This window comes from Triturus cristatus, chromosome 10 (assembly GCF_964204655.1).
Source record: "Triturus cristatus chromosome 10, aTriCri1.1, whole genome shotgun sequence".
Classification (NCBI taxonomy): Eukaryota; Metazoa; Chordata; class Amphibia; order Caudata; family Salamandridae; genus Triturus; species Triturus cristatus.
In genome coordinates this window covers 1,000,422,962-1,000,435,585 of record NC_140593.1, presented here as the reverse complement: position 1 = coordinate 1,000,435,585, position 12,624 = coordinate 1,000,422,962, and the positions used below count along the sequence as shown (strand labels likewise).

General features: G+C 45.4%; 1 protein-coding gene across 3 annotated transcripts in view; it reads right to left on the bottom strand.

Annotated features, from left to right (window-relative positions):
• Window positions 1–12,624, bottom strand: part of EPN2 (epsin 2) — a 305,236-nt gene that overhangs the window by 98,843 nt on the left and 193,769 nt on the right. For 2 of the 3 annotated variants that reach the window (XM_085628997.1, XM_085628999.1), the window contains exon 4: window positions 4,216–4,311. The exons of the other annotated variant lie outside the window; for it this stretch is intronic. In XM_085628997.1, coding sequence (XP_085485123.1) covers window positions 4,216–4,311 — 96 coding nt within the window. The remainder of the gene's footprint in view (window positions 1–4,215; window positions 4,312–12,624) is intronic. 3 annotated transcript variants of the gene reach the window in all.

Genomic DNA, 12,624 nt, shown 5'->3' with positions numbered 1-12,624 from the left:
GCAATATACAGATTTCAATAAAGGTTTCTTTCCCTACATAGGTACAGTCACTAATAGTAAGCTGATACGTAGATTAACTAGAACCCTTGAAGCAGTAGTGAATGAAACTACTTCTGCCTTAGGCAACTTAACAGAGGAGCAGTCTGCGATGCGGATTGTTGTTCTTCAAAATCGTCTTGTCCATGACGTCATTCTGGCCGATAGGGGCGGAGCTTGTCGGGTCATCGGATCAAGTTGCTGTGTTTTCATACCAGAAAACGTGCCGTCAGTATATAAAGCCATAACTCGACTTCATAAGATCATAAGCCAGATACACCAGAATCCAGGCACCTGGACTTGGTCCGGTTGGTTCTGGAGCGTGTTGTCAGCCTGGGGATGGAGGATCCAATCCTTCCTAGGTATTGGCTTTCTCATACTATTCAGTTGCTGCTTGTGTCTACAATGTGGGCCAGCGATTTGTGGTCTGTGTGCCACATCGTGTATCCCGCCTTCAAATTTTCATTCAAGATCCCGGAAGAAGAAAGAAGAACAAATGATGCTATATGAACAGATTGATGGATTGATGAAGATGGATATTTCATGAGGGTCCGTAGGGGACAAGGAGGGAATGAGGAAATATGAATTTTTATGGTCAATTGTGTCCCCTATCTTAGACCCCAATGGCTCCATGTACATGCTACAAGTACATGTATGTTCCCTCCAGTTCCAGCTATGAAGACGCAAATACATGTGCGTCCAACGTCAACATGTCCTCTTTCAGATCCGCCATGAATGGGTCGAATATTCCATTCCTAAGTATGATTGGCCACCGACTTTATATGGTTCACTTTTCACGTTTTACAGTTCAGGCGAGTAGGCCCTGAATTCTGCCATCAAGCCTTTTCCTGCTTCTGCCTCTGAAATGCTCCAGCCTGGACCTGCATCCGTATCCATGAACTTTGTCCTACTCCCTGCGCGGCTAACGGTGCCTGACGCGGCCTGTTGCCTGCCAAAAACTGTATTCAGCCTTCAAGTTATCTGCTCCGCTCCTCATCCAATGCATTCCTGTCTAGTAGTTTAGGTAAACATCCTTCCAGCTACCGAGCAAAGGGCCCGGCCTCTGTCTTTATGCAAGTAATTCATAGCCCCTGTTACCATGGAAGATTCCTGCCCCCTCGCATCTCATGTAGACACATAGACGCTTGTACATGCACTAACAGTCAGTATAGAATAGATTCCGTCCGAGAGACCTTTCCTTTTGGATAAAACAGTTCCTTAAACAAAGATATTAGATACGATTCGGGATTAGGTTGACCTGACCCCCCAGACTTCTGTCTCCACATGTAGAGCTAAATGTCAATTCCCCTTCACCCTCTAGTTGCACGTCAATCACACGTCATGCGGCTGCGCGCGCATCTCTGCCAAATATTTCTGCTGACACTACAGGATTCTCTTATGGATCCACCCACTTGTGACATCATTTTAAATGACGTTTCTAGTATACGCCTATTATTACGCCTATTTTCATTACGTATGTGTATTCTTATCTGTATTATCAGCTGTTACGCCTCCTGCATCTGTCTTAATGTAATGCTTTTCATATATATATCCTTACTTGTCAATAATGTATTGCCTATTCCCTTCCTGAACCTTCGTGGTGATGGAATATGATTGCCTGGTTCGAACCATAATTCCTTTGTAAGGAATAAAGTCCTTTTCAGAACCTCTAATACCACGGATTCTGCCTCTTATTTTGACTGAGTTATTCTTACTAGACTTTACCGCATTAAAAAATAGTACAGGTAATTTAAATATTTACCACAAGGTGCAGAGCAGAGCGGCGAGGCGCAGAGCAGAGCGGCGAGGTGCACAGGGCAGTTGTCTTGATGAGAGAGGTGTAGAGTACAGTTGCGTAGAGTAGAATGGTATAGAGTACATTGGCATTACGAGGTAGAGAGTGCAGTGGCCTAGACTGGAGAGGTGTAGAGTGCAGTGGCGAAGAGTAGAATAGCTTAGAGTGGATTGGCATAGAATACAGTGGCGTAGAGAGGCATAGAATGAAGTGATGCAGAGTGAAATGGCAAGGAGTGGGGTAGAGTGCAGTGGCGCAGAGTGCAATGATGTGGTGCAGAGTGGCTTGGCGTAGAGTGGAGTATGCCTGGTGTGGTGGCACACTGGCATTACAGACAACACATTTTCAATCCAAGTGACCATTACATTTGCACAGACATACAGTTTTTTTGATCAAACTATACAGCCCACAAACAATAATGTGTGGAAATGGCACGGATAATGTGTGGAAATAGCACAACCTAACGTATTGATCATATTAAAGTATTGGTTTCCAACACACTTCAGAATTAACACAATGTGCTTCACTGTGTTCCTAATTCTGGTATATTCTGGAATACTTGCACAGTTCATTAAAACATTGTTGTGTGCTAGACAAAAACCCTTTCCTACCCCCAGTATCTAGCAAGAATGTCCCATAAATCCTTACACTCTGAAGTCAGAGAAAGAAAAGTAAACACCAAGCTCCCTTGGTCCTCTGTCTTTTGACTGCACAGCAAATGTGACAAGATAAGAACAAGATATACAAGCCTGTGTACAGAAAGAAGCACTGGTGGAAGAATACAAGGGGAATTGGGGTGTAAAGGGTTTGCTCCTTGGGAGGGACGAACTCACCCTGGAGATCCTAAAACAAATAAAGCCAGCAAATAGAAAGCCAGAAAATGAGACTTGCAGACCACAAAGCCAATGGTAAGCAACGGGAGGAATGCATTTCAAGGAAAGCTTCCTGAACGTCCCCAAGATGTCTTTAGCAAATCAGACAGCTGTGCTGTCTGGTAGGCTTCAACCTAAAAAATGAATTTGTGTGTCAAATCTCAAAGTAAAGTCAAATAAATGCACTCACAGGTCTATAGCCTTTCGTGGGTGCAGAAGGAAGACTAGGCCTAGAGACAGATTTAGGTTTTTGTATAAGCAAATATACATTAGTATATATTTGTTTGTGGAAAAAACTGCCACAAGTGTAAATTCACTTGTTAAAGTTCAATAACTTTTTTTCCTCAGAATGAAAATAGTCCCCTACAAAGAAACTCTTTTCTCTAGACCGCACCATTTTTGGGAGGTCCCTAGCAACCCTAGAAGAAAAGTTGGCTCTTGTGCTCATCAGGAGTACATTTTAAGCAATTTCAAACTGTGGGTGTGCACCTACTTTCTGGTTGTTCCAGCCCTTGACAGGAAACATCTGACCTACTTCAAGCTCCACCTAGAAAATTTCCTGACACAAGCATCTTCATCCAAGTAAACGCGTAAGTGCAACGTCAACTTTTGCATGTGTAAGCCGAACCTGGGTGCATAGGTAACCCATATTATTTTGACTGACAAGAATTTGCACAGTTGATCTAGTTGCAAAATAGAAGTGTTCAGTCACTGATATAGCACTTGGTTTATGCTCATGATTACGACACACCACAGAAATGTAGCAATCTGAGATGAAGTGATCCATCCAAGAATTACGCATTTTGGTCAAGCGGAAAAAGTCAAACTGCAAGTGATCGTCTTGATCCTCTGTTGGTAACCTAAGCAGAGGACTGCAAGTTGCATTTAAGTTTAGAACAGTAACATTTTGTGTAGTGGAGTGAATACCTAAAATTAAATATGCCAGGGCATCAGAAGGTGCTTTCTCAGAAACTAAAGTATGATAGAGAGCAATGGCACAAATAAAGAAATGATATATCTGAACTCTGCTATAACTAAACTCTGGCATGATGAAAGTGCTGTTATATTCAGTGCCTTTCTTTGATCAGAAAACTAACCTACACGGAGCTCAATTATTAACACAGCATGCGTACATACAGAGTCTGTAAATATTCAAATATTTGATTTAAATAAGCATTGATCTGTTTTGAGTCCAGGGCAGTCAGAAAGTGTAATACGCAGAGAAGTTACAGAATCCAAGCATTGACCTAATAGTAGTGCTAGTATAATCAGAGAGGCTACTATCGGAGTTCTGATAAAACAAGACTGCTACCATAATTTGTCGCATGGTACCAAATGGGTTGTGTGTGTGTGTTTTTTTTTCTTTTTTCTTTTACATGCCAGGTAGATTTCTGAGGCATCTCGTTCCATAAACAAGAAGACTTGTTTCAAAATGTAATATTCTTGTAGTGCAGTAGAAATGTTCTATTCAGATGTTCATAGGCATTAAGCATTCGCGAATGACAGCACTACCTCTTTCTTTTTCTTGGGAACTTTACTTGTGTTCTTCCGACTTTCTTCTAGAGCCATCTGCAAACGGAGATCATCTCCACGACGAATGCGTTCCTCCTATAGAGGTAATTAAAACAATTTGTGTGTGACATATCAACCCATGAACCAATTAGTTAAGCAATGCGAGCAATAATACTTATCTTATGATTTTGAGTCCTTCAAATTTAAGATGCCCATCTATACTTAAAATAGTGTGCAAGAAACGATCAAGTTTTTGGGATATTTGCATAAACGTTTTTTAAAATAAAGACAAATAAGTGAAAGGATATAGTTCAAACAATAAATGCTTTAACAAAAAAAATACATTAATTTGATTTTTTATTTTAATGGCTAAAGTATTTTTTTTTATTCTGAGTAACATAGGAGAGGAAATCAATTGAAAGAGCTCAGAGCTTGAAGAAAAAAAATCAACGTTTCCATTTTAGCTCCAGTATGAAACATGACGACCTCATCTTCTTTACATTAATAGATTTTTCAGAACCACACCCACCCCCCTTGTAGTAAGTAGAATGTGCTATCTATTGACATGAGGTAGAGTACTGTCCTCTATGGAAATGTACCATTCAAGTCCTTGAGGACTGTGTAAAATATGCTCCTACACAGAGTGGTTGCTAGCAAGATGATGCCTATTATCAGGGGGAAAAACATACCCCTGTTTAGGAAATTAATCAAATGCCTTTGCCCTCTGAGCAGCCCTATCCCCCTTAACCTAATTAGATGCAGAAATATACAACTATCTAATGAGTAAGAAACAGAAGCAAAGCTTGATCAGATAATCCACAGAGTCACCCAAGCCATAGAGAGTTGATCACTTTCCCCAAATACGACTCTAAGAGAAAACAATCAAAAGTATGCACGAGTCTGTTCAGGTAACAGACAAAAACAGCCTTAGCAGTGTCCCTGACATCACTGCCAAAACAACATTAAACTATATATCTATCTCTATAACAGTAGCGGTCACCATTCTGTAGTTAGAGTTAGGTCAGAGTTTTCATGGGAAGAGCGCTTTCTCTTTCGCTAATAACTTTGGAGACGTCTTATGAATATTCACAAAGTTTCCCAAAAAAGTTCATCTACCTCTGCTCCTCCCTGGAAAGATTTGGGGTGATCCGGCGTTAATTCCCACAGGATATTATGGGTAGCGATAAAGAAAAAGCAGATGGACGGTATTTCACCAAATTTGACAGAAAGTTAGAACTTTACTCAGAAAGCACGCTTTTCTTTATTAGGTGTAATTCTGTTCAGCTATTAGAAATTCACCTGCTCAGCGTGGCCATGAAGGTGTTGAAGTTTTAATGCTATCTGGAAGATTGGTGCTGTAGTACTGTAAATGTAAACAAGCATTTGCAATGGAATAGGTCTCGCAGTTACACAAGTTTAAGCTATTGGCATTGTAACTGACCATGCCTTTTATTTATGTTTTAAAAACGAAAACAAAAATAAAAGGCATTGTTATTTGCAATGTCAATAGCTCAAACTCGCGTAAATGCGAGACCTATTGCATTGCAAATGCTTGTTAGTTTATCTACAGGTCTGGGGATGCTGCGGTACTTGCTGGACCCATTGTTCAAATGCCACTGCTGTATACCACAGTGAGATCCCCATGTGAAGTGTGTTCCAAAAGCTAGTCACCTGCAACTCACACCTCTACTTTTGTCACAATGCATAGGAACAGCAGCTGACCTTGTCTGAAGACATAGGGAAAATAAACGGTCCTTTTTGGCTGCTGTGTTCCAGAGCCGAGTTTTGGTTCACTTTGAAGTTCTTCACCCGCTGCACTTGTGTGTAATGTCCTTAGTTCAGGTACTGCACTTTGAAAGTCGCCAGTGTTGACTTTGCAAAAGGTGTGCTACTTAGCTGAAATATTGCTGCATCTTGAGACCCTCTGCCCTGCGGAAGCTAGCGCCCCTGTTGAAGAGTAGTCCAGGGTGTGGCACACCCAAAAGCCAGATACTGAGCATCTCTGGTCCTCACGGCAGGTAGGGAAATGGGCACATATCTGTTCTCTTGCCCTGAACTGAAAACGTTTTCACCCCTGCTAATGTGCAGGTGAAAACCGCTGCGTCGTGTGAAGCTCTGAAAACACAGCTTCACTCCAACATGGCAAAGGGATGATTTTATTTAAAACCTTGGATATAGAATATAATTTTCTTGCTCTGCCACTGGCTGCACAGAACGTGCAAATTAATTTCAGCCTGTATTGTAGCTGCTAGGGAATTGTAAGAGCCGTGTAGCAAAGTGGGCTTAACAATGGCAGTAAAGCCAATTGCTGCTGTATTTTTATCTCCTGTCTGTAGCGCTTCTGGACCAGAATTGTAGGGTAGGTTTAGATGCCGCTTGTAAAGTAGCATCCATTTATTAGAAATGTGGCATTTCTTAGTGTCCTAAAATGGCTCTCCCAATAATAGTGATTCACTGTGGGTACTTTACTGCCGCTGCAAAATTATGTATTTTGTATTTTCGAACATGGATTGAATGGGTGGCGAAGTTGCATTAAGTGAGAAAGAGAAGTTTGACTCTTGTACGTTGGTTGGAGATGGGTGCAGTTAGAGGGTTAGGATGTGTGCGCAGTGAAGCCTGGTAGTTAAGGACTTCTGCATCGGACCAGTGAAAATTGTGCTCCCTCTCACTTGAACTCCTGTGTAAGGAAGGAAGACAAGCGTTGGCCACGCGCGAGCGGCCGGAGACGCAAAATGTGGTGGGGGAGGGGGAGAAGCAGGAGTTGTGTGTGCGCGTGCGTCATCGCAATCGCTCTGAAAGCGAAAGTGATCGCGATGACTCACATGAGTTTTCAAAGTGCTGCTGGCGGCCGGCTGCGCGCGTGCACGATCGCGTGAACGCAAGCGTTAGGCCAGCCAGCAGCACTTTGAAAATCCCACATACAAAATGTCTCTTCGAGCCAGCGCAAGCGCTGGGGCTCAGCGAGACCTAAAAAACTAGAATGGAACAGCAAATCGCACCTAAACTAGGGAAAGTTGACAGGGCTGCTGTCATCTTTATACTTACTTCACCTAAGATGGGTCAGTGTAAATGGCCGTTTCTCCTGAGTTTCTGTTTAGACTTTTAACCATTCATTAGTCCAGTATATCTGCAGACACTACCAGGAATGCTCCTCCATGTCAGGGGCGTCACCCTATTGTAGGAAAGCTTAGCCCGCAGCGATAGAACCCCCATCCCCGAGCTGGGTTGGCTTTTCAAGGTAGTCCAGCCCCGCAGATCAAGGAACAACTTTCCACCACAGAAGAATGGGAACGGAGCTTATGGGTACAGAGCTGGTGGCAGAGGTAGTCCGGACAAGATACCGAACAAGTTGGGGGAAGTAGGCAGCGCTGAGTGAGTGTGGAGCAGCTGACCCCAACCCGTGGAGAAGAGGAGGAGGGGCCATGGCAGCCGGGAAAGGACACTGTACGGACTGTGGTAAGTATGGATAAGCAGGAGCTGCAGAAGATGACTCTATTTACCAACCCAACTCCCCTTCACGCGGTTCACCAAGTCTTCTGGCTGCCCGTGGCACAGACCTGCTAAGCAGTCATTTGATGACGTCTCCCGAGACCGCGTACTGATGGGAGGTTGGGTGTGCAGCAGCTACATACTGCACCACTAAACTGTCTTTTTGTACGAATGCCACAGCCAGTAAACTGAATGAGTTTTTTTCTCCACATTTACAGCAACTTCTGCCGTTCTCGTACCCCATGTAGCCAACCGTTTCCCCACCCATAGCACAATAAGTTACTGTCAGCGTAGGAATGGAAGAGTTTAACTCTGATGTTGTGTACTATTTTCTCATTTCCACCTAAAACGCGTTAGGGCTGTTTTCACATTTCTGCCATATTTACCAACGCCGACGGCTGCAGCACTGTAATCCCGCCCGTTAGAGGAGAGGCGCGCCTCAGCTCTGCCACACGAGGAACAGGCAGAAGGAGCAGCGCTCCAATCAGAGATATTCCTAGGAATTCATCCATCGCTCTCCCTTATAGGTCTTCAAACGTTTTGCTCTGAGCTCCAATTAAGTGGAAATACTTTGAAGTTCGGCCCAGTGCTTTAAATGGGACAAAGTGCATACTCATTAAAACAAGCGTTACGGGCGCCTTATGAAAAAATAAATACATTAAAAGCCATGGCGATAGCGAGTGACTGTTACATATTTATAACAAGTAGCTGTGTCTCTGAAAGAGGCCGAGGGAAGGGTCTGCTCGGGGTGTGTAAGGAAGGAAGACAAGCGTTAGAGGCGGCCGGAGACGCAAAATGTGGTGGGGAAGGGGGAGAAGCGGGAGTTGTGTGTGCGTGTGCGTCATCGCGATCGCTCTGAAAGCGAAAGTGATCGCGATGACGCACACGAGTTTTCAAAGTGCTGCTGGCGGCCGGCTGCGCGCGTGCACGAGCGCGTGAACGCAAGCGTTAGGCCAGCCAGCAGCACTTTGAAAATCCCACATACAAAATGTCTCTTCGAGCCAGCGCAAGCGCTGGGGCTCAGCGAGACCTAAAAATAAGGGCCAGTGATTGGCATGAAGCGCTTCCCCCCCCCCCCCCCCCCATGTCCTGAATATAGAAAAAACAAGCATTTGCAATGTAATAGGTCTCGCATTTACGCAAGTTTAAGCTATTGGCATTGACAATGCCTATTATTTTTGTGTCGCAAGGACAAGAACACCAGCTAATGAAAAATATGGGCCGAGAGTGGGCGAGGCATCCACAGCATACTATACTACAGCATGCCTCGCAGAGCGAGCAGCACATGCACGTTGCCGCTAGGCTCGACCTAAAAATGTTTTTTGTTTTTTTTTAAACGTGGATGCGGCAGCGCTGAAGTGGGTGCAAACTTGTCCAATTACATTGCTTTTGAGATACCCACTATGAAGAACACGCCAGAAAATTGGTGGGGAAGAACAGCGAAAGATGAGAGAGCACACAAGAGAGCGGAAGAGACAACCCCTTACATAAAACTGTTGCAACGCAGAAGCGTTTTTGGTATTGATTAAGTCGTGCATCTTGGTAATCCTGAATAGTTGTACTGTCTTGGAATGTGTGCAGCTGACATGGGAAATATGAGCTAGTCTACACCAGGAACGCATCGACCAACAAATATGGAAGCTCGGCCTCCTTCCGATCAGACACAGTGTGCTACCAGACACCTGCAATATTATCCTGTCCAGTAGCTTACATATTAACCACAAGAGCCAAGTTTACATTTGAATTGAGAAGACAGGGTGCTTGCATATATTTAGTCGTCACAGACTCTGTGGAGCAGACGTTTGTACTGAGTATGGGTCTACCCTGTACTTAACCCCCATCAATCCCTGCCTCAGAGACAAGACTTCGATAAAATAAACAAATGCCGGGCCCTGCCATGGTTTATGAACTGTCACTTCCAAAGTAATCTAATAATAACATCACGGTTTACTTTCTAGCCACACTTCCCCATATACACTTATGGCATGGCGCCGTTGGGCTGGGCAAGGGCCCTTACAGTTGGGGCCCCTTCAAAGCATAGGCTCTGTTACTGCTTTGGTTGTGGGGTCAAAGGGCTACAACACTGTGCCCTAACGCAAGCATTCCACGGCATCCATGGAGGCCCTGGTCAAGCCAGCTGTTTAGACTCCTAGCCGCAATACTAACACTTGTTAAATAGTTCAAATTAATCATTGACTAAATCTTAGGCCAGTCGCTGAGCCCGAGCGCCATGCTAAATGGCCCCTTGGTCCACTCTATAGGTCCAGTGCACCAACAAGAAGAGAGTTTCATCTAAATTGATGAGTCTCCCAATAAGTTCACATGGGTCATAGAGGCCTTAATGCTTTCCCCTCCTCGACAAATCAACCCCTCGAAACAAAATTACGCCAGCCAACCTACCCTGAACTGGCCAAAAGTGGCAACTGTAGTCTTTCACTGTATTCATTAATAATACAGCCTGCTGCTTCTGGGCCTTGCAGTTTACCATTAAATTGTGTGGAAGATGCTAGGAAAAGTAATGGTGAAGTTGATATATTTAAGAGCTCGCCTCCATCTTCAATGCACTATTCCTTGTGTGTGTGCAAAAGATGAAATCCTTCCAACATGAGTCCGGTTTACTAAACACCCAAAAGCTCTGGCGCAGAATCCCTGCACGATCACGGTCCACACGAAGTTTACCGCAATGTTGCCAACCTTCGGGAAACATAGTTTGTAACATTGTGCAGTTGGTTCGTTCCCCTGAACAAGAAGGTTCAAAGGTGGATCACTGTCAGTGACATGGCATTTAGCGAGTTCATTCGCATTAGCAATGGGTGTATTCTGGACAATTAAATGACAATTGGCATGGCAGTTCAGATTAGGTTCTACTGTTACTAGTACAGCGAGTAGTGTCTGCCACTAGAAAAGAAAACGCAGGGGAACTGGTGTTGTAGGATGACCAGTGATTTAATTTTAATTACACAGGTTTCTGTACTTTCACCCTCGCTCTCATTGTAGAGCACCCCACTTCCCCCCCACAGCACTTTATGTGCCAAAGAAACACCGCCCACCATGCACGCTGCGCACCCTCGACTGCTGTGGGTCAGGTGGACAGGGTGCAGCAGCCCAGGGCTCTTGCGACCAGAAAGTTGAAATTGGGAAAGAATGGTCAGTCAGGGGCAGAATTCAAGTCCCTGTTAGGATGCAATAGTAATTGGAGAGGTGACAGAAAGCAAACACACAGACGGGGCAGCTGTGGGTCTCCTGGGAACGGTAGTTTTGAAGGTTGGACTCCCTCTGGACTCTCCCCCGCCTGGAGTTTGGAGCTCCCTACTCCAACCAACTCTGGTTCACCACACGCCACTACCCCAGGTTTTATCGGCCGCTCTCCGGCCGCTCTCTGCTCCCTACCTGTGATACAAGTGGTACCAGGGTCTGCTCCACAGAGTGTGTCTTGATTTCCAGCCCAGGGTCCATGGTGAAGCCAGAGGTGGAAGACGACTAGATCCCACTGCTGCTGCACCGGGTAGTGGCCATGTCGCCTCTGTGCTGCCCTGTACTGCTTCCTGGTGGCCTCCCGGTGGCCACCCTGTGCTCTGCCCTGGGCTCCCTCCGGGAGTAAGCGCGCCTCTCCTCTTTGCAGCGTGTGCAGCCGGAAAAGTGAGCGCACCTCTGGCCAGTGAGCACAACACGCACCGCAGCCGGACACCGATGGGGGAAGCAGAGCCGCTGATGAGCAGTGTGCACCCAGCCCCCTCCCTCCGCCAGACCTGCCTCCTCCCCTTTCCTCCTCCTCGCACAGGCATCAACCGGCCTTCTGCAAACCATCTCCTGCCCGACCAAACAAAAACTTTCTCAAAATACAGGCAAACAACTTCTCATCTAGCCACCCGAAGGGCCTGACAGCCAAGCACCTGAGAAGCATCCATAAAAAGTTAATTTCAACCTGTTTTTGCTTTCTTATATTAGCTGACCCGTTCCGATTTGAAACACCAGCATACTGTTAAAAGTATCAAACCTCCATAAGCACGTACATACATTAGTCATGAAAGAAAATAGTGCTCACCGACTACATAACGCCGACCGTGTAACACCGCAAGTAAAAGGTCCAGTCGTTATGGGAGGTCACAAAAGGAGACAGGGAGGTAACAAGGAGGGGCTAACACGCCTCATAATAAATCTGAAGCCAGCGTTTACCAAGGACAATGACACCAGCCCATGAAAAATATGGGCGGAGAGTGGGCAAGGCTTTCACAGCACTTCCACAGCATACCCTGCTACCGCATGCCTTGCAGAGCGATCAGCGCATGCGCGCTGCAGCTAGGCTCGACCTAAAAAACCTTGGGTGGCAGTGTAGGTGCACTGCGACCCCTTGGCAGTCATTGAGGAGACCCAAAAGGATCCCTCAAAACACACATCGGTCAAACCTCTGAAGTTTACTAGTTAAGGTCATTTACACGCACAATACACGCCGTAATGTGTGCTACCAACCATGATGTTTTCTTGATAGCTCTTTTTTTGTTTCTGTCTCTTTGGCAAATTGGCGTTTGGGTATGGCAGTCTGTACACTCTATTGCTTGTGTTGTGTGCAGTGCCTTTTCAGCAGTGGGTAGATGCAGAGTCCTCAGCCAGACACAGAATCCTACTTTCGGTCATCAGCTGATTCCGGCTCTCCAATGCCAGGTCCCACATGGGGGGGGAGAGGGAAAGAGAAAGGAAAGAGAAAAGGGAGAGAGGGGGGGAGAGAGAATGAGAGGGAAAGAGAAGAGGGAATTAGATGGGGATAGAGAGAGAGTGAAGGAGAGTGGGAGAGTGGGAGAGTGGGAGAGTGAGAGAGTGAGAGAGTGAGAGAGTGAGAGAGTGAGAGAGTGAGAGAGTGAGAGAGTGAGAGAGTGAGAGAGTGAGAGAGTGAGAGAGTGAGAGAGTGAGAGAGTGAGAGAG